General features: G+C 53.7%; 1 protein-coding gene and 1 non-coding gene across 9 annotated transcripts in view; one reads left to right on the top strand and one right to left on the bottom strand.

Moving 5' to 3' along the window:
• Hdac5 (histone deacetylase 5) overlaps positions 1 to 19809 on the bottom strand; it is a 37830-nt gene extending 18021 nt beyond the window's left edge. The window contains exons 1-4 of one of the 8 annotated variants that reach the window (XM_052755700.1): positions 19676 to 19809; positions 13247 to 13457; positions 6047 to 6118; positions 1568 to 1684 (exon numbers count right to left, since the gene is read on the bottom strand). Coding sequence is in view for 4 of the 8 variants with exons in the window: in XM_052755696.1 (XP_052611656.1) it covers positions 6047 to 6197 (151 nt within the window). In the remaining 4 variants the exon portion in view is untranslated. Of the gene's footprint in view, positions 1 to 1567; positions 1685 to 3134; positions 3237 to 6046; positions 6336 to 13246; positions 13458 to 19675 lie in introns of those variants that run through there. The other 7 variants (XM_052755696.1, XM_052755697.1, XM_052755698.1 and 4 more) reach the window with 7 other exon arrangements.
• Positions 19810 to 20712: 903 nt separating this feature from the next.
• On the top strand, positions 20713 to 20841 carry LOC128123567 (small nucleolar RNA SNORA33). The gene has a single exon (XR_008222742.1). It is a non-coding gene; the product is annotated as a small nucleolar RNA SNORA33 (small nucleolar RNA).
• The last annotated feature ends 155 nt before the right edge of the window (positions 20842 to 20996 follow it).

The raw sequence follows: 20996 nt of genomic DNA, 5'->3' as shown, positions 1-20996 counted from the left end.
CCAGCACCAAAATAATAATGAGCATCATCATCATCATCATCATAAATGTTTCGAAAGTTCACATGATAGCCAGGTGTGGTGGCACACCCCTAATCCTAATACTCAGGGTGGGAGTGGGGTCAACCTGAGCTACAATGCCAGACCCTGTCTCAAAAGATCAAAAAACAGGGACCGGAGGGATGGCTCAGCGGTTAATAGCACTGGCTGCTCTTCCAGAGGACCCAGGTTCAATTCCCAGCACCCACATGGCAGCCCACAACTGTCTGAAACTCCAGTTCCAGGGGATCTGACACCATCATACCAATGCACATAAAATAAATTTAAATAAATTATTTTTAAAAATCGAAAACAGGGTTGGGGATTTAGCTCAGTGGAGAGCGCTTGCCTAGCAAGCACAAGGCCCTGGGTTCGGTCCTCAGCTCCAGAAAAAAAAAAAATCGAAAACATCTCTGTGAGCTCAAAACCAGCCTTGTCTACACAGTAGACAAGGTCAAACAGAACTACATAATCAGACCCTGTCTAAGAAATAAAATGATTTAAAAAAAAAAAAAACAGTCAAATATGATGGCAGAAGGTTGAGGCAGGAGAATCCCTGAGCAACAAGGTAAGTTCAAGGTCAGCCTGGACTACATAGACATTCTCGCTATCTCTGTCTGTGGTGTGTGTGTGTGTGTGTGTGTGTGTGTGTGTGTGTGTGTGTGTCTCTCTCTCTCTCTCACACACACACACACACACACACACACACACACACACACACACACACACACAGAGGAGGAGGACTGGAGAGATCACTCATTGGTTAGGATCACTCACTGGCTGCTTTTCTAGAGGACCCAGGTTCAATTCCTGGTGCTCACACAGTGGTTCGCAACCATCTGTAATTCCTGTCCTGGGAGATCCAAGGCCCTCTTCTGGTCTCCTCAGGCACCAGGCATGCACATGGCACACAGACATACAAAGCAGGCAAAACAATTATACACAAAAATAAGTAAATTAAAATGTGTTTGGTGTTTTGTTTTGATTTTTAAACAAAAAGTAAAGCACACAAATGGCTAAGAATTATGTAAGGGCAACTTCACAGCTCACTTAGGCTCTATGAATGCTAGGCTCAGCCTCCGGCCACGGGAGAACCCTAGTTCTCATCCACGTTGTCTGAAGGTCACTCTGTGGTCCTGTCCCATCAGAGCCCTTCCTATGACCTGCAGCATGGCCAGCAGCTAGGTGCCACGAAAAAGACGAGGTTCTGGGAGATGCATCCTCTCAACTCCAGCACTTCAAGGCCATTTCCCTGGCTTCACTGCCTGCTTTTTGCAGCTCAGGTCTCAGCAGTGGGATCCCAACAATCCCCCCCAAACATCACCTGGAATAATGAACACAAGCTCTGGTCCCTGCTTTCAAACCCACCCACCCCCACGCTAAGGAGTCTGAAATCCTCCCATCCTTAACTTCACGGTGCCCCACTATGGGTAACACCTCTCCCCAAGGCTATTTCTCTATCCTCCTGGGGCAAGGTGCTGGGAGACCCTCAGCCCTTCCTCCAGCAAGGCAGAAGCAACATGAAACTGACCTCAGAGACCCTCAGAATGTCAGTAAGGAAAAGGCCCAGGAGCTCGGCAACTCAACGCCCCCGGCTGCAGGAAGAGGAAAGTGAGGCCACAGAGGGAACAGGCTTGTCCAAGGTCACCTGAAAAGGAGGCAGAGGAGCCAGTGCTTAATCTAGACTCTCCTGGCTCTCTCTGCCCCGCTCCCTACAAAGCAAAAAGGGGAGAGCCTGGAGGCTGCTGCCAAATTCAGTGAGAGGTGCAACGAGGAGCCCTAAGGAGCCAGCAACCTAGATGAAGGTCGCCGGAGCCCAGAGGTTGAAGAGAGAGGACAAGTGGAGGGAACACTGGAGGCATGCTGAGACTCTGGAAGACCTGATAGGGATGCGGAATCCAGGTGGAGGACACAAGGTATCCCTGGAGTCCACGCTGATTTTAGGAGGCTATCTAGAAAAGAGGATTCTCACCTCCCCACCATCCCCCAAAATACCTGGGCACAGAAGCTTCGGGCAATTAAAAGACACAGTAACCACACAAAGCCTGCAGCTGTTGCTGGGACTGTTGGCTCCTACCTGGAGGGAGTGGAGGAGGCAGGGGCCCCAGGGCAGGCCTGCCTCCATTCTCCATGCGCAACCCAGGCATGAGTGTCCAGCAAGGCACCCTGTCCACCTGGCGGCTTGCCATAATCCCCCAACCCTGCTCAAGTTTGGACACCTGCTCCTGGCATCTCAAAACATCCTCTCTCCAGACTGCCAGGCTGCTGGGAATTGTATTTGCCTGTCTAGGGTAACAGCCACCCGCCCTCTGCATCGGCCCTCCTCCCACCAGGGCCTTCCGCGACACAGGAGAGAGAACTCAGACTCTAGAGAACCCAAACCCAGACTCTAGCTCACTCCTCCTCATCAGAACCACCAGAGGAAGAGTTTAAATATTGCCTCCTGAGCCCCCGCTACAGACTCAGAACCTGCGTCTGAACACAGCCCCTTGGCAATTCTGTTGCAATTCAAAGCCAGAGAACCACGGTCTCACAACTTCCCTGTCCTGCCTGTGGACAGACACTCTGACAGCTGTTACAGCTGTGTGTGGACGCGGTTAATCTGATTTCCTGTCTGGCAGCTGTGCAGAGGGGAAGGGACAGCTGAGGGTCTCAAAAACATGATGAGGCAGGAGAGCACGGGGGCAGGAGAGGCTGTCTGTACGGTGGGTGTTTTACTCTGTTCCGGAACCCTCTTCTTCCTTGGCGCCAAAGCGCCTGCAGGGAGAGAGATAATTGGCTAAGCGGTTCCAAGTATTTACAGAAAAAAAAAAAAAAAAAAAAGACTACCCTTAGACACCCCAAGAGTGGGGCCAGAATGGGCCCTACTCCCTAGGAGCACACACAGGCAGGCCTACCACATAAGGTTGTTCAGGTTCTAGACTGCAGATGGGCACCCACTGAAGGGACAGACTGGAGTTCAATCTAGCCCATGCTCTGGATGCTAAGCTACAGACATCGGGTACAAGGACACACCCACCCAGACAAAGGACCGTTTTTTAGAGAAATGTGAGTAAAAGCTTTTGGGTGGATTTACAGTGGCCCCACACAGACAGTACCTGAGTTCAAATCTTAGCTCCTACTTATTCTGTGATTCTGGGTAAGTTCTTTGACTCCTCTGATCCTTCTCAATTATGGAATGTGGGTTATTAACGTCCTTCCTAAAAGAGACCAGTGAGGAAAGTCCCAGGCATCCTTGTCACCTCGTGTATTACAATATTAGTTCCATTCAAGTCCTGCCCTTCCTACCTTCCTGGCATCCCCACACCTACACATTCCTGACACACAGCCATGCTCGGAATGGCCTCAAGAGCCTAAATAAGAACAGCCCAGGGAAAGCCCCGGTTTCCCATGGGACTTCCCAACATCCAGAGCATTCCTTCCTGGCACACGCCAGATCCATACCTCCCTCAGTGGGTAGAGAAGCCTCCTCTGCCACTGCTTCTCACAGTGTCCAGGACTCAGCTCAACCAGAAATGGACAGGGAAATCAGAGCCCAGCTCTGGGTCATTGGGAATCCCACAGAGTAGTTGAAGATCCCAGGATCCTCAAGCTAGGGCCAAGTGGAAATGCCCACTGTGCGCTGGGCAGGGACAGGGTGACTAGACAGAGACACCCATCTGTCAAGAGAGGCCACTAGTCACCAGCAGTGGAAGCAGAAACTGTCCCCTTGTCCCTTCCTTAAGCAAGAAGAGCGGGGTGCATGTGTCCCTCTTGAGCTCCCTTACCCTTCAGTGCCCACCGTAGCTGCCTCTCTTCAGCCACCAGGTCAAGCCCCAGAATAGTGCCCAGGCATCCTGCCAGAAGGCTGGGCCTCCGCCCCCTCATGCAACACTCATTCATCTAGGTACCACCCACTGTGCTAGGTGCTGGGTGTTGGCAGCCAACCACACAGCACGGGGAGCAAAAGCTGCCCCCCAATAAGAATTCCCAGGACGTGCTGCTGCAAGGGACAGAGAGGCAGCATCTTGGAAGGGTCTCTTCTCCAATCCCTTGGACTGGGGAGACCAGCAACACCATCCAAAACAGCACCCCTGGAAACTGGCTTTTTCAGCCTCGGGATTTTGTGTCTTGTCTAGAGGCTGCTCCAGAAATTGGAAGAAGGAGAGAGTGTCTGAAGGGAAAGGGGACAGAAGGGAAACACCAGGCCTCTGGGCCCTCATGGCCATGTTTATCTAGGGTGGATTTTTTTTTTTTCTTAACCCAAAGGTTAAAGTGTTTCTATTTGAAACGTCTATTTACATTCCAGAGTCCAAAAAAAAAAAAGGCAGCCAAGCTCCAGGCCTATATCTGTCCCCAGCAGCGTCACAGACACAGCAGCAGCAGAGCTGCTCAGGGGCAACATTCTTAGCCCTCTCCCGGAGCTGCTCCAGTGACTCACACCTCCCTCCTGCCAGCAGGGACTGCGCCACGGCGCAGAAGGCCAGGTTGGAGATCTGGAGACAGGGATTGGCTGGGGTACATGCAGGGCTAGAAGAACATGGTCCTAAACTTTCAGGATTTCGGGGGTCTAATTCAAAGAGGAGGAGTAAATAAGAGGGAACCTGGGGCCAACTGGAGGCTCAGTGCAAAACGGGTGGACAGCTAGGAGCCACCCTAGACGATGCTCTGCAGACTTCCCTTCACCTCCCAAGAGCCCACCTTAATACCCACAGGCCAAGGTTTGGGGGCTGAGGACAGGGGCTGTATGTAGCTCAATTAGCCCTGGGCAAGAACCAGCCTTTTGGGCTCCATCCCAGAAGCCTGGTGGGCACACTGCAGGGCTGGTCTCCACGACTATGCCCTATAAGAGGACACTAAGTGGACATCATTATCCATGTCCAAGCAGACATCAAATCATGTTCCAAGGAGTTTCCGAACCTTCCCAAAACATTCTCCTGACACCTCCCTCCTATCCTACTGCAACCTTATGCCTGGACAGCCGAGCGCCAAATCACAGGTACCCAGAGAGGCATACAGCTCCCACCTTCTAATTGGACCCTTCAGATCCACACCCACATATTCAGAGTCAAGGACTCTAGCACACAGACACATATATTCTCTCTCTCTCTCACATAAGTACCAAGCCAGCCACTGCCAGGAGGGGCCAAGCGGGCATGGGTCCAGCAGGCCCCTCCCTGGAGGAAGCATCTTGTGGTGCCAGCCTGGTGGGGAGGCTGTACCAAAAGGGCCTGATGCTGCCAACAGGTTCCTGGGAGTGAGAGAAGGAGTGGCCAGCTCTGGGGTAGTGGGGAGGACTCCACGCCCCAGCAAGGATCAAAAAAGTTCCCCCAGAGAAGGTGGCAGAGCTAGGACTCCTCAAGCTTAGGTTAGGGTGTCTTCAAGCCCACCGGAGTCAAAGTAACACTTTTCTATCCTCAGGAAGTGGAAGAGATAGGAGGAAGCTGGGAACTAAGGCAGCCAAAATTCTTCAACATCCCAGGCAGCTAGTCTCTGCTCAACCCTATCCCAGTGAACCTCCTCCCTAAGTGGCCATTCTCAGAAATGTCCTGACCAAAAACTTGCCAAAGTCACTGTATCCTGCCCAGGTCAAACCAAACCACAAAAGCTAGGGCATTTCTTATTCCTGTAGGTACCCCAGGTACAGCATCTTCTTCTGCTCAATTGTGGGGAGCAAGCAGCCTGGAGACAGGTCACTGACCCACTTCCTCCCCTCTGACCATGGTGCCAACTAGGCCAGAATCCTCTAGGAAGCCCCAGCCCCTAGCCGCTGAGCTGATCCTGCTGAAGGCAGAGGCACTGGACGGAGACAGCAGAGGCTGGCTAGGAGGCAAGGTGAAAGGGCAGCCCTGGAGGAGGAGGGAAGGGAGATCGCCCTAGAAGCACGGCTCTTCCAATCCACGGACGTTCAACAAAACTCTCAAGAAAGGCTGAAGCAAGACCCCAATGGGGCAAGACTCACAGCAGATGCTCAATCCACGTAGAAGGATGCCCAAGAGCTGAGGGCAGGTGGGGACACAGAGCCACTTACCTGCCACAGGGATGCTGTGCAAAGGAGTCCGTGGCAGGATTTCCAAGGATGGTTCCCGGCCTGACATGCCATCTGCTGAGAAACAGGACTCGGTCTCATAGATGGTTTGCAGCATCTCCACGAGCCCCTGTGCCTTGGGCACCAGCAGCATGCCAGGGAGGGGCCGCCCGAGGCGGAAGCCGGTGAGGGGAAGGTGGTCAGCGGGGCCAGCAGGCTGCTCAAGGACTCCCTCAGGCCACTGCCGCTGGGGCCCACAAGGCAAGGAGGCGCCTCATCCGGCCTGGGCGCTCTGGAGGCAGCAGAGGCAGGGAGGCTAATGAGGCTGTAGGCCTGCTCTCTACTACAGGAGCATGGACCAAGGCCTGTCCAGAGGTTCCAGGAGTTGGGCTATGGCTGGGTGCTCAGGGGACAGGAAGGGGAGCTCAGTGGGCAGGCAGGCTCTCCGTGTTCCCTCCCAGCGCCACCGGTGACAGCTCTGGGCCTGGCTCCCTGCTCCTCCTCCCCGAATGAGCCGCCGGCAGCTGGCAAGAGACTGAAATAGCAGTTGGGGGAGGGCCCTGTCTATAAATAGGTGGAGCATGCTCAGGGAGCCGCCGCCGGCTGGCTGCCAGGAGCCCAGGCCTGGCGGAGGCCCCATGGGGGGGTGAGGGGGAGGCGCGTTCCACCCCAGGAGGAAGCGCCAGTCAAGGGGGAGGGGGGACTGGGAAGGCCTGCACTCAGGGCCAAGGCCACAGACCTGGGTGGCCAGTGGCTGGACCGGAGGAGAGTGCAGGCAGGGGACTCAGCATCTGGGATCAGCTCTGGCTACTGCTGTGGGCAAACAATGCACTGGTCACCAAGAAGCCAGCCTGGACCTACTACCTTCCCCCTTTAGTGCAGAGCGAGGAAAGGAATCAAAAAGCCTAGGGAGGGGTGACAGACATCCAACCACCTGGCCTAACCTCACACCTCCTCCCAACAGCCTGTGGAGTCTGTTTGACTTCTCCCTTCCCACAGAGCCGAGAGGATGCCTCCCTACACTCTTACTATCAGGGAGACCCTAAATAGCAGTAGGGTGGCAGCTTTCTCCCATTCTAGAGTGCCACCTCTGGCAGTCGGCTTCTTTCCAGGGAGCAGAGAGACTTTCTGGGCAGGCTTTGCCCAGCCCAAGCAGGGGGCTGGACAGCACCTGCCCATTCTCAGCTCAATCAATGTTTTCCTGGCAGTATACCCAGTGAGTGCTATGCTGAGGGCATCACAAATACCATTGCCTTTACGCTAACCATGACCTCCCGGAAAGAGGCCAACACGGGGAAACTGAGGTACAGCAAGACAAAAGTCACCCCAGTCACAGAGCTGCTCACATGGTAGGGATGGAGGTCTGGGGTTCTGACCACCATACCTGACAGGCAAAGGAATACAGGAGTCTGCCCAGGGACAAGGATCTCCAGTACCCACATAGGAAGCCTTGGGGTTGGAGGCCTTCCGGGTAGTCATAAAACTGTTAGCATCCTGGCCTGGTGGAGCAGCCACAGCTCTTTGGGCCTTCATGGGCCACGGGGCCACTGTGCCACCAAAGTTGGTGCCACCTGCCAGCACTCCCCGCTGTGGACCTGCCCCTTCTCCACAGGTTGTGCCTCCTACTGATAAAGAGATCCCACTTGGCCCCCTGACCTTACTGGAGCCTTTTAATAGACTGGTTATTCCTGGGTCTGTACCCTCCTCCCCTTTCCTGACGTCACAGTTGCTATTTTGGACCCCTCCTGGCCCCTCCTTGCCCCCCACTCCAGGCACGGAGCCAGGGACACCTGTCCTCTCTCCGGACTGGATGACCTCACCCTCCTGTCAGGAGCCTGGGAGAAGCTGTCTAAGCAAGGACACAGTGGCTGTGGCTCACAGCAGCCCGTCCTCCCGAGCTTCTGCCAGGAGAGCAAGGGCCTCCTCCCTCAGGTAGGACGGACGACACATACACGAGGGTGGTAGAGGCAAGCTTTCCCAGGCATGGTGAGATGCAGATGCTGCTAGGGGTAGGGACCAGGAACCAAACTGGGAGGGGTCTGAAGCTACAGCCCAGGCAGATTCTAGAAGAAAAAGGCAGCAGAACTGCAACCAGGAGCTGGGTGCTGGACAACATCACCTGTGTACCACCCTTCCCCCAACTGCATTCTGGCCAACTGGGTCCTCGCAAGAAGACCAGAAGACCAGCTCCACCATTGAGGGCGGCAGACACAAGGGAGCCCAGAAAGCCGGGGGGCAGCAGCCCCTCCCAGCTGGGGCTCCACCCACCCACGCTGGGAACAACCAGAAGGGCTGGCTAGCCCTGTCCTGGCTCACCCTACCTGCCCCAGGCACAGGAGAGAGGCAAGGGAGTCCTGCTCAGGGGAGGGCAGCAGCCATGACAACTGGAGGGCAAGGCCTTCACTCCCTAGATTAGCCTGACGTCAAAAGATCAAAGAGGACTCCCTTTCTTTACTTTCTGTTTTTAATTTGGAGACAGGGTCTCCCTCTGTAGCTGAGGCTAGCCTCAAACTCCTCCTGACTCAGCCTTAAACCCAGCTGGGACTCCAGGTTTAAGCTAGCAAACTTGGTAAAGAGGATTCTCTTCTTTCCCAAGTGTGGGCTTAGGGACAGCAGCCAGCTGACTTCATCATGACTGACTGCATCATGACTTCAATGCATTAGGGAGAAGAAATGTCTATCTCTAATGCAAGTCCCCAAATCCTCCAAGGAAGTGTGAGGGGACAGGTCCAGGGGGAGGGAGGGAAGACAGGCATCTTTCTTCTTCCAAGATGAAGACAATGTAACAAGGTCTTCCTAATATTTAACCTCGCTGGGCGGTGGTGGTGCACGCCTTTAGTCCCAGCACTCGGGAGGCAGAGGCAGGCGAATCTCTGTGAGTTCGAGGCCAGCCTGGACTACAGAGTGAGTTCCAGGAAAGGTGCAAAGCTACATAGAGAAACCCTGTCTCGAAAAAGCAAAACAAAACAACAACAACAACAACAACAAAAAATTCCTTTCTTATGGGGTTGGGGATTTAGCTCAGTGGTAGAGCGCTTGCCTAGCAAGCACAAGGCCCTGGGTTCAATCCTCAGCTCCAAAATAAATAAATATATATATACATACATATATACACACACACACATATATATACATATACACACACACACATATATATACATATACACACACACACATATATATACATATACATATATATATATTTAAGCTCAACCTGGCCAGCCCTTTCTGCTCGCGTTCCCGTTCCTAGCTCCAGCTCCCAAGTCCTATCCCACAAATCTCACCGAGTACTCACTAAGTATGCGGTCCATGAAACACATCCATAGCCAGCACCAGCAAGCTCAAGGCCAGCTTGGGGTAGAGAACCAGCTCTACCCTCCCCAGCAGCAGTACCTCTGCCCGGTCCCTCTAAGGCTGCACTCTAGGCCTCCAAATCCTCCAAAGCCGGGGCAGAGAGGAGAGCCCAGGGCTGCCTCTCTGAGCTCTTCCAGCTCTCATCTCTTCGGCCCGAAGACTGGCATGGAGCCCTGACTGAAGGGGGAGAGAAGTCCTGCTCTGTGTAGTCAAAAAGCCCAAGACTGGCCCTGAGACCCTGAGCTGTGAGATGCCCCGGAAACATCAACTCTGCCTACTACCTCTAGTTTCTTCCTTTGAGCCCGGTCATGCTCGGACCCATCCGTACGGCCCAGGAACTACCATGAGCTAGGTCCATGGTTAGGTACTAGCTGAATCTTCTCATTTAAAACTAACTGCAGGAAAAATGTGGACACCCACTTTGGCGTCTCCTACTTCCCCTCTGGGTTGACCCTGCCTCCTCTCACCATCCATTCCTAAGCCTTCAACATCTGGAAGGATGAAGTAAGGCAGAGAAAGAGAGAACAGGTTCCAATCGGTCAAGACACCTCAGCAGAGAAGGGGGACCAAGGGTCTTTTCCCCAGACCCCTGCCCACGCCAGCACTGACCCACTTTCTCTCCTCCTCTGGCTGGCTGCCTGCCCTCCCAGGGGCTCAGAAACAGAGCCTGAGGCAGGGAGACAGGACGCCAAGGTGCCTGGCTCCACCCCACACCCATGCCCCAGTTTCTCTGGTCACCCCAGAGGGAGGGGGCAGCCATCCTCCCTCCTGGGAAAGGGAAGGAGAGAAAGTGTAGAGGGTGCTAGGAGGTGCTGGGCAGACAGGTGTTATCATGAAGCTCATCTCCCTCCCACACTGGGGATAAGGAACCTGGATGCCTCCTCCTGGGCCCCACCAACAAACACCCAGACAGGATCATATGGCAGGCCACATTCTTGTCCCTCTCTAAGCAATGGCACTGAGTACAGATTATGACCAGGGCAGTCAAGGTCCTCTGTCCCAGAGATGCTCCTCCAAGCCAGTGGGGCCAAGTCAGAGCTGCGACGGATTCTATCGGTTTTTAACCCCATGGAGGAGACTGTACAGACAGAACTGGTTCCAGAAAAATAAAGAATGCCTCACCACAAAAAAAAAAAAAAAAAAAAAAAAAAGGAAGAAAGAAAGAAAAAAAGGAAGCGAGGTGGTGGTGGTGGGTGTATGCCTTTAATCCCAGCACACTCGGGAGGCAGGGGCAGGTGGATCTCTGTGAGTTCAAGGCCATCCTGGTCTACAGAGAGAGTTCCAGGACTACAAAGAGACACACTGTCTCAAAAAAACTAAAAACCAAAACAAAACAACAAAAAGAATGCCTCACCCTTTGCCCACACTTCTGCCGAAAGAGAAAGGAGCAGACTGGCCTCTTCAGGGAAGCAGGACTCCTCAGATGGCCAGAGAGGTAGATGAGGTCAGGTGCTGGCACGAAGCCCAGCCCCGAGGTACACAAACTGAGTGCCCACTGCCCGAAGCGGTGGGCCCAGAAGCCTATCACTTCAAATCCATCTGCCACCCCTCAGCAGGAACTTGCATGCTGACTTGTGGGCTGGGATGACAGGGATGGACCATTTCCTGTCTTCTTGCTCCACCACAGGCCAGCCTCGTTGGTGATGCCAAGCAAGGACTTGTCAAACCAAAAAGTTCTCATGGTGAGAGGAGCCAGAGGACACAGAGAAAGCACCCTGCTGTACCTACCCTGCAGCTGTACGCCCTGGAAGAAAGGAGCAAGCAGGCCAAGATGTGGGGAGAGATCAGACACACTCATCACTGTCTGGTGCCTATCCTGGGGCTCCAAATCTTTCTTGGAAGTGGAGGTGGGAGGGTGAGGGGTGTGTGTGGTGGGCTCTGCAAGGTGTCCACAGGGAAGCGGACACCTATGTGCTCTGGTTACAAATTGTAGTTTTATTTCTGTGGAATTCCAAGACAGGTAGTTCCCAGCTTCTGCCAGGCCCTGGGCATCAGCAGCCCCAACCCAGATGTCAGCTGAACTCAGAGAACAGATGCTGAGCCCCTCAAAGAGGAGAAGCTGTGTGCAGATCGGCAGTCTCCATGGCAGAGGGCAGCTGGAGCCCATTGGAGTTGCCAGCCCTGGAACTGCAGGAAAAACTGTGGGAAGGGCCACAGTAGTTCACCTCTTGCCACGTGCGAAGACCTCTGTTTTGAAGCCTCTCAACGGTCCTAAAATACAGTTCTATATCCTGTGTGCCCCCTTCTTCTCCCTCCCTCCCATACACAGAAAAGACAGCATCTCCCCCTGCTGGGAGCAGCTGGAAAGCCAGGCAGGAGGCAGGTCACCAAGGATGCCTACCCTGCCAGAGCTCAGAAGTTGCCAAACTGGTGCACACCTCCAGCTGCAGCACCCTCCTGCCAGCTCTGGAAGTACGGCTGTGAGGAGAAGCTGAACCATCAATGTCTAGAATACAGTCCAGTAACTCACTGGCCCTGGTGGATTATGATCTACCTCTTACTCCAAGCGAACGAGCCCCTCCAGCTGGGAACTTGTCCTTCCCAAGCCACCGACAGCTGTCCCTGGGCAGCCTCTGTGCCCGGGGTCAAGGGTCAGCTCCCAACCCCCGTGTGAAGCAGGGAATGGAGATGGCTCAGAGAAAGGAAGCAGCTTTATTGTCAGTCACAACTGACGTGCAGAGAGCAGAACTGAGGAACCGAGGGACAGTCATCGGGCCCCTTCCATCCCTCTCATGACCCAGCCGAAGAGGATGAGACAGGAAGCCAGAGCTCTAGAGCCTGCCTGGTGCAACCCTTAGTTGAATGAAGGCAAGGACAGGGCAACCCCGGGAGGAACCACACACACAATAAGCAGGTGGCTGGGAATGAAGTTGGGGGCTGGATTCCTCCCTTCCTCGTACAGTTCAGTCTTTATCCAATGCCCTCAACTTCCCTTTCTCCAGGAGGGAAAATATTCATCTATCCATGCTTGCAGAAAACGATACGGGGCAGGCTGTGCTGGGAAGGATTAAGGTTGGACAGGAACTTCTCAGACTGCAGAAGGAGATAGCTGAGGACAAAAGGCAGTTATTACTCTGACCACACTGACCTGTGACCTCCTGGGAAACTCTTGAGGGTCTAGCTCAAGGCATCTAGACACATCCTCACAGACACATGTCAGGACGCACCCAAACAGAAAGCTACCTAGAATCCCACCCACAGACTATTCTTGGGAGCATTGAGAAGGGTCCTAGCAGAGAGGAATGGGAACTGTGAGTCAAAGACCCCAACTTAGAAATCCACCAAAAGGAAGAGGGTGATCTGTTTGCACTCAGCAGAGAACCAAGACTCCTCTACCAACACATAACTCCACTCCTTTCCCCATACTGGATACCCAAGCCTAAGGGTGTATATATATATATAGAGAGAGAGAGCCCTGTAGGCCTCCACCAGGAAAAGGGTATGGAACAAGAGACTCACTCTAGCAAGGGAAGAAGCCACCACCACAAGAAGTAGCATGAACATTCAGTTGTCTCCAGGAAAATGCTTCCAACACTGTCCCAGGCTACCCAGAGAGATTCACACCACCATCTCAAGTACCCAAAGCTCTCGTGTTGAAGGCAGGCATCGGGGCAGAGGGAGACCCAGGACCTCCCAGAACTATAGATTCCCAGGTCTGCCTCATACCACAGTTGGCCTCTGTCCTTTTTTTTTTTTTTTGGGGGGGGGGAAATGGGGTGATGTTTTCCTCTCTTCACCCCTTCATTCCCTGACAGCTCAGACACTGGCAGTCAGCTGGCCTGGGCCGGAAACCCACACAGCCCATTGCATCTGCCCCAAGAGGCTCCTCTCCAACCTCCCAGCTCTTACCCGACTCGTTGGGAGAGTTCATGCCGGCTCTGGGCCTGCAGGAAGCTGGCGCTGGGGGCTGGGACGGGAGGGGGTGGAGCTGCGGTGATGTCAAGAGAGACAGACGATAACAGACAGACGGATGGGACAGGAGCCCCGGGCCGCAATGCCTCTAATGCCCATCCAAGGCCATCCTTCGGGGTGAGGCAGTCAGGCACTCAGAACGGCATCCCTGGGGAGAGACGGAGCAGGGTTAGCGGTCCCTAACTCAGGACTCTGAGAGCCAAGGGACACCTTGGGTCGGTCAGCTTGTACCTGGGAAGAGAGGGAGAGCCACCTGCCCAGGGAACAGGAAACAAACAGAACTGGACCAGACTCTTATTGCATCTCTTCCTAACTGATGCCCACAGAACAGGACATGGCTACATCAGTCTCTGCAGGCATCAGTGTCCAGTGCCAGGTACGGAGCCCTTACAGACTCTGGAAGGTGCCCAATGTGGGACTAGATGTCAACAACGATGTATAGGAAGTTTCTGGCCACGATCTGTGGCAATGGGAAAGGCTGAGCTGACCAGGATCCCTGGCGGAAGCTCAGGGAGAGTTACTGGGTACCTTGGCATATGCCGTTTGTCCCAGAACTTGGGAGGATCACAAGTTCAAGGTAAAACTCGACTAGGTAAGTTTAATGCTAGCCAAGGGTACAGGAGATCCTGCCTAAAGAAAAAAAAAAAACCACCAGGGCCAGTAAGAGGACTCAGCAAGTAAAGATAAAGGTGCTTGCTGTCAAACCTGATGACCAGAGTTCAATCCTACCCACATGGTAGAAGGAAAAATCAACTCATAAAAGTTGTCCCCTGACCTCCATGTATTCATTATGCCATACACACACCCACACACATACATATACACACACAAATAAATGTAATTAAAAAATAATAAGCCGGGCGGTGGTGGCGCACGCCTTTAATCCCAGCACTCGGGAGGCAGAGCCAGGCGGATCTCTGTGAGTTCGAGGCCAGCCTGGGCTACCAAGTGAGTCCCAGGAAAGGCACAAAGCTACACAGAGAAACCCTGTCTCGAAAAACCAAAAAAAAAAAAAAAATAATAATAATAATAAGCCGGGCAGTGGTGGCGCATGCCTTCAATCCCAGCACTCAGGAGGCAGAGCCAGGCGTATCTCTGTGAGTTCAAGGCCAGTCTGGTCTACAGAGCTAGTTCACAAAGAAATCTTGTCTCAAAAAAAAACAAAAACAAAATAATAATAATAATAAAATGTTTAAAATTCAGCTGGGTGGTAGTGGCACACACCTTTAATCCCAGCACTCGGGAGGCAGAGCCAGGCGAATCTTTGTGAGTCCAACCTGGTCTACAAAGTGAGATCCAGGACAGGCTCCAAGGCTACACAGAGAAACCCTGTCTCGAAAAAAAACCAAAAACAAAAAACAAAAAAAAAACCTCTATCTTGAAAAACAAAGCAAACAAAAAACATTTTTACAGCTCAGAGAGGAACTGACCCCCAGCCCAGCAGTTCTGGGCTCTCAGGGCTGGCAGGCATCTTTCCCTGGGTTCTACACCTTTGCCACCTATCTCGGGAAATGAAACATGCTCTCTTGTCTTCCCAACCCCACAATGAGTCAGGACACAAGAGTGTGTTTCATGAATTAGGAAAGTCAAACAGATCCAGCACTCGCTGTAAGTGTGCTGAAGTTTCTGGGCCCCGACCCAGGGCTTTGTGTGTGGTTCAGGTTGTGCTCTGTGGAAGCAACTATGAAATCCAGTCTGTGCACTGCCTGTCAAGCAATGGCCTGACACTGAATCTACCAGAACAAGGGACACCTTTTCCCAGTTTATACAAAGGCACCAAAAAGCCCAAAGGTAACCAAAGTCAATGGAGTAATGGAGACTGTAGTAAAGGACCGTGGGTTTGCCAGAGTCCACACCCTAGCCCCATAGTTAGTCTTCAAGCCTTAGACACTAGGCAGCACCCACCTGGACCAATCCCTAAACAGCCCTCGATCCACCCAGACATGATCTCATTCATTTGCTTCCAAAAGAAGCCAGGCTCTCCAATGCCCTGGGAGAGCAAGTGTCAGGAAGTGATCAGAGCTGCCAACATTAAAGCCCTAACTCTGCTCCCCAGTCCCAAGCAGGCAATCAGCTCTCTCTCTCTCAGACAGCCGCACCTCCTGGTGGTATTAAATCTCTGTAAACCCTCCATTCTCATCAAAGATTCCCAAGGGCAAAGTCTAGTTGGAGCCTAGAAGCCCCCAAGCCTTCCTTGGCAGGGCCGCAGGAACACACACACGTAAAGACCCGGGGTTCCTGGGTCTGCTGCTTCCTGCTACTCAGGATTCTGTGGCTATAGAAAGGTATATTCAGATCAAGGTTCAGGACTGAAAGATGGAGACTGAAGACCAAAGAACCTGCACAGGTCTGGGACCAAGTTCAGGAATGCAGCAGGTGGGGCTGTTGGTGTCCTGGCAGGGCCCGCGTGGGCAGGCCAGCTCAGCCCAAGCCCACACCAGGGCTGGCGCCCAGTCCTGCTCACACCCTTTCCCGTGGGTTGAGGAACACAGGTTCAGAAATTCCCACGACTGCCAGCAGCCCAAGTAGCCCAGCTCATGTATTTAATGAGAAAAACCTCCAAAGCAGGACACCCAAGATGAATAGATCCCAAAGGGCCCAAAAGTGGTGACGCTCAGCCCTTAAACCCCTATCCTCACCTAGCACCTCTGTGGAAGGGAACAGCTCTTTGAACTCACACAGTGGGTTCAGGATGTAGTTATGTTCTATTGTGCCCCACAGCTTGGGACCCAGGGGCCCTATCCACCTACAAAGGGCATCGACCCAGTTCATAGGTCTTCCAAGTGAACAAGAATCACCAGCAGGGTTTCCTGGGAAACAAAGGAGCCTTCACAGCCCTATCGGGACAGGCTTAGCTTTTTGTCTAGGACAGGGCAAGGCACAGAGGGTAGTCTGAGCTCTCTGCCTCTTCAGCAGAGATGTGGCCCGCTACTGCTACAGAGGAGGCCTCTGTCGGGTAGCTGGGGGCCAGGAGCTGTGTGGCTGACGAACGACCCACCGCATGGGTGACAGCCCAGTGTACAACTCCAGCACCCACAAGGCCCTGCTCCCCTCACCCTGAGAGTCAACTCTTCCTTCTTCCAGACTACTCCAGGGTCCGAACCTACCTTCTACCTCCATCCCAGGTACTGGGGCAAGGAAGGGTGCGGGGAAGGGCAGAAGCTCCACCTACAAGCTCTGCTAAGGCGAAGACAGAAACCCTAGGGAGGCAGTCCTACTCCGTCCACTAGCAATAAAAACTCTAGCGGAGGGTGGGAGGTAGAGCGCACACAAAAAGGTGACCTGTCCTGAGGGCCACAAGTTCACTCCGCCTTCCTACGGAGAGCCGGTCCCTCAAACAGCTCCTTGCAAATTCCCCTCCAGAATTACCATGCCTCCCACTCCCAACATGCCAACTCTGAGCCTGAGAGAGGCAGGTCCAAGTCTTGGGCTCCTGGCCCAGGGCCACTCTCAGGTCAGGGGCCACACCCTGCGTCACAGAGCACAGGGCCTGCTGAGCAGTTTGAGCCACATCCTTTGCATCCGAGACGGGCTTCCCTGGTCCCCACACTCCGTCTGGCAAAGCTCACAGCCCAGACATCCCACCCAAAGGCACCAGCAGTTTCTCATCTCGGCTCCTCCTGGCTCCAGCCACAGGCAGACAACTGTTCCGAGCCTCCTCCCCGAGCTTCCACGGCCTCGTGCCTCCCGGCAAGCTGAGCCAACAGAAGACCAGGAGGATGGAAGCCACGCAGGCCCCAAACTAGGCAAAGGGGGAAGGCAACAGGGGAGGGGAAAAAAAAGGCACCAGGCTGACAAATTCATTTTTGCAATCGGCCCATTTCTGTTTGTCTGCTCAGACACAGCTCCAGGCATCTGCACAAACCAGATGGAGGAGGCTGCTATTTCTAGAAGAAAAAAAAGGGGGGGGGCTGGGGAGGTGGGGGTGGGGGAGGTGGAGACAGAGGGCCTTAGACAGGGTCTGTTTGCCCTAAAACCTCAGACAGAATGATGATATCCCATCCCCAGCACTACCAGACAGGGTTCCCATTCAAGAAAGGGCTAGGGCTGGGGCTGGGGTGAGGTGGGCAGGGGGAGAAGAAAGGGAGAGAAAGTTAATTAGCCAAAGTCAGCTACAATGGGCCCCCTCCTGGGGCTGCATCAGGTTTTCATTCATGAGCAAGCGACAGTGCTCCGAAGTGCCAAGAACTGCCACCCCCCCACTGTCTCTTTCTCACACCACCCCCCCCAACAAGAGTGAGTCCTCTAGCAGGCTGGCTGAGCCTGATGCCGTGTTCCAGACATCCCTCCTCAAAGGGATGTGAGTAGGAAGAATTAATTATTAAAGAGCAGCTGGTACTTCGGCACCAACCGCATTACCCCCAGCTCCTAAGGCTGATCCCCCTCCTCTGCCATACAGAAACAACAATGACCCCCATTCTCAGGCCCCCTACCTCAGCACACTGCTAAGATAGCACCCCTAAGAAACGGAAAGCAAAGCTCTTATCTCTGCAGCTGCTTGGGGTGGGTGGTGCACGTGACACCATTACCCCTACTCTAGATTACATGCCCCTTGGAGGAGACACGGAGGAAGAGGAGGGACTGGCCCAGAGCAAAGACTTCCTACACGCCTGCCCCCACGGAACGTGCATCTGGGACCTCTCTGGCCCCTGGTGCATCACAAGCAAGCGGCTAGGAGCCTACTCCTTTAATTCAGTTAATTCAGGCTCTCAGCTTTGACAGGACCTCGTCCAGATCCAGTGTGAGAGGAAAGAGAGAAGAGGCAGACTTAAGAAAGAAGGAGGAGCCGGGCGGTGGTGGCGCACGCCTTTAATCCCAGCACTCGGGAGGCAGAGCCAGGTGGATCTCTGTGAGTTCGAGGCCAGCCTGGTCTCCAAAGCGAGTACCAGGAAAGGCGCAAAGCTACACAGAGAAACCCTGTCTCGAAAAACCAAAAAAAAAAAAAAAAAAAAAAAAAAAAAAAAAAAAAAAAGAAAGAAGGAGGAAGAGAACCAAGTTCTCCCCAAGCTTTGTTGTTTAAGGAGGGAAAGAAAAGGGAGGACTGGAATGAAAGCAGCCAGCCCCCAACATGGCTCATCCATAAACCCATCTCAACAGCCTGCATGGGCTCCTGGCTCCCAGTGTATAGGGCTTCAGAGACTGAGAATCCTCCCTGCCTACACCCTTAGAACCCAAGTGGAGAGCCAACAGGACCCAGTGACACGATTAGCCAGTCTTCTGGCCCAAAGTCCTCAATCTCCCACCCCCTGGCTCCTTTTGTTCCTAAGATCTGGCTCTATCTTCCCCTCCCATTGAACCCTAAACCTCTTCTCTCCATTGCCATCCCCAAGATCCAAAGCTAATTCCAGGTCCTGGAAGCACAGTGGTCACTGTCAGGGTGCTGAGTCCCTTCCACACCCCCCAAAAGCAACTGCAGCTGCTACCCTTCCTCTTCAGGGACAAAGCTCATCTCAGAAGGCCAAACACAGGGACATCAAGTGGTCACCTTCTCCCCGAAATGAAGCACACCCTACTCCCCGCCCCCAGCTCCTAGATTAATTACTTATCACCCAGCCAGTTCTCATCTTCCTGAGGGCCTCAGGGATGGGTGGGGTGGGGAAGCCGACTCCCCCAAGTTAACAAGGCACTATTAGAACCCCTGCCCCAAGAGAAACAAACCCAAGGCGAAAACTGGGCACGAGGGTGGGGTGGGGAGGATCTACCCTAGCCAAAGAAGATCACCAATTCATCTCCCAGCTTCCCCCCCACCCCACCCCGAGCTCGAGGGTGTCAGACAGAAGAGGGTGGTAATAAACGCAGTAACGCCTCACAGGCAAGGGGTGAGAATAATAAATAGCACAGAGAAGGTGGGCCCCGCAGTCCCCTTCCACCTGCATGGACGTCAAGGACATAAAATCAAGGGTATGTTCTTCGTCACTTGGAGAAGCCCTGTGGGTGAGCTGCGCCCCTCACCTCAGAGTAACAAGAAAGGGGTGTCCAGTGAAAAGAGGGTCTGCCAGAATCCAGGTGCAAGGCTCAAATCGCTGTAGCAACGGATTATGAGCCGCCAGGGAGGAGACAAATCAGACATCCCCGGCTGGTCTGCGGGCCATTTGGGGGCGCGGGGTGCGGGAAGATCGGCCCCTCCCTTACCTGCAGAGAAGGAGCCCTGCAAGGGAGGGGTGGGGAGAGGCGCGCGCGTCGAGCCAGAGGCGACACTCCCCGGCCCCGCGACGCTCCCTGGGGGTGCGGGCTGGCTCGGCGCGCGCGCCGGGAGGAAGGACAGGGGCGCAAGGAGCCCGCGGGCAGCGACGGCGGGAGGACCGGGCGCCGCTGGGCGTCCCGGAGCCGCGGGAGGGAGGGTCCCGGCGGGTGCGGCGCGCTCACCCGCTGCGGCTCGAGCTCCGGCTTCGCGGGCGGCGGCGGCAGCAGCGGCGGCAGCAGCAGCGGCAGCGCCTCCTCGACGGCTCCTCCATCTTTGCGGCTGCTCCTCCGGCTCCGCTCGCCGCCGCCACCAACAACAACATTCGGAGACGTCACTCCCGTCACGTGACCCGACCCCGAGCTAAAAATAGACCCAGACCCCCCCCCCTTCGGGCTTCAGCCGAGAACCCCTCCCCTCCCAGTTGGCCCTCCCCCCAGGTGGGCGGGGCCCGTAGCGCCACCGTGACAGCTTCTTAAAGGGCCGATGCCCAGCCGAAGGTTAGGCTGGGGCGGAGGTGGCGGAGAGGTACCCGATCTCTGCGCCAAGTAATGACATGAGTGCAACCCAGATCCCGGCGGCTGCTGCAGGGCCTGGATGTGTGGGATCTACGATTTTGTCCTCTGCGCTTTTTCGACTTCCTTTTCAAACAGTGGATGGTGCAATCTTTGCCCGCCTGAGCTGTTTCCCTAACACGCCCTTCCCGTGCTAGGGGGAGGGTATCCGGGGTGGAAACCTAGGGGCCGCCTGGGAAGTGGAAGACCCTGCAGGGGCAGTAAAGCTGGAAGCTTAGCTTGAACAGGTCTCTAACCCACCGGGCCTAACCCCGGCACAGCGCTGCACCTTGGTAACCTCTTTGGAGAAAGCCAGCGTAGGTTGTAACTAACTATCCCTGGCCCTCAAAGGATCAAACCAAGAGCCTGAAAGACTGCTGGTCTTCAACTTTGGTGCCAGCCTCACTACACATCAGTGGGACACGACATGACTGCGTTATTAAACTTACGTAGTTTTGTCAATGACCTAGCAATTCCCCTAGCAAAAATATATTCTCAGGAAATATTGTACTTCAAAATGAGTGTAGACGGAGATTGTTTATAGTAATATGAGATGTTGGAAACCTAACTATCTGCAAATATCTGCAAATAATCTAAGGGACATCCATCAGTGAACTATCATCCAGACACTAAATTATACAGAAATTAATTATATAAAATTACATAGAAAGCTAGCAGTTAATCTGCTTATCTGAATGTTTCTTCAAAAATCTAGAAAGAGCTGGCAATAATGTTGTCAAGTAATAAGCCTTAAGGACAAGTGACTGTCTTTAAGATCCCTAAAAATGGCTACAATATTGCAAAAAAAAATTATTATTATATAGGTCTACAGCTTGGAGCATAGCTTAGAAGTGGAACATGTGCTTAGCATCTGAGGCCTGTGTTCAATACACAGCATCAAAAACAAAACAACATGGTTATACTGACATGTTCATTTATTACACACACACAT

The sequence above is a fragment of the Peromyscus californicus genome, unplaced genomic scaffold (genome assembly GCF_007827085.1).
Source record: "Peromyscus californicus insignis strain IS unplaced genomic scaffold, ASM782708v3 Scaffold_3__1_contigs__length_106647218, whole genome shotgun sequence".
In the NCBI taxonomy this organism is placed as follows: domain Eukaryota; kingdom Metazoa; phylum Chordata; class Mammalia; order Rodentia; family Cricetidae; genus Peromyscus; species Peromyscus californicus.
Note: the sequence above shows the minus strand (reverse complement) of the source record. Positions and strands in the feature narration are given on the sequence as shown.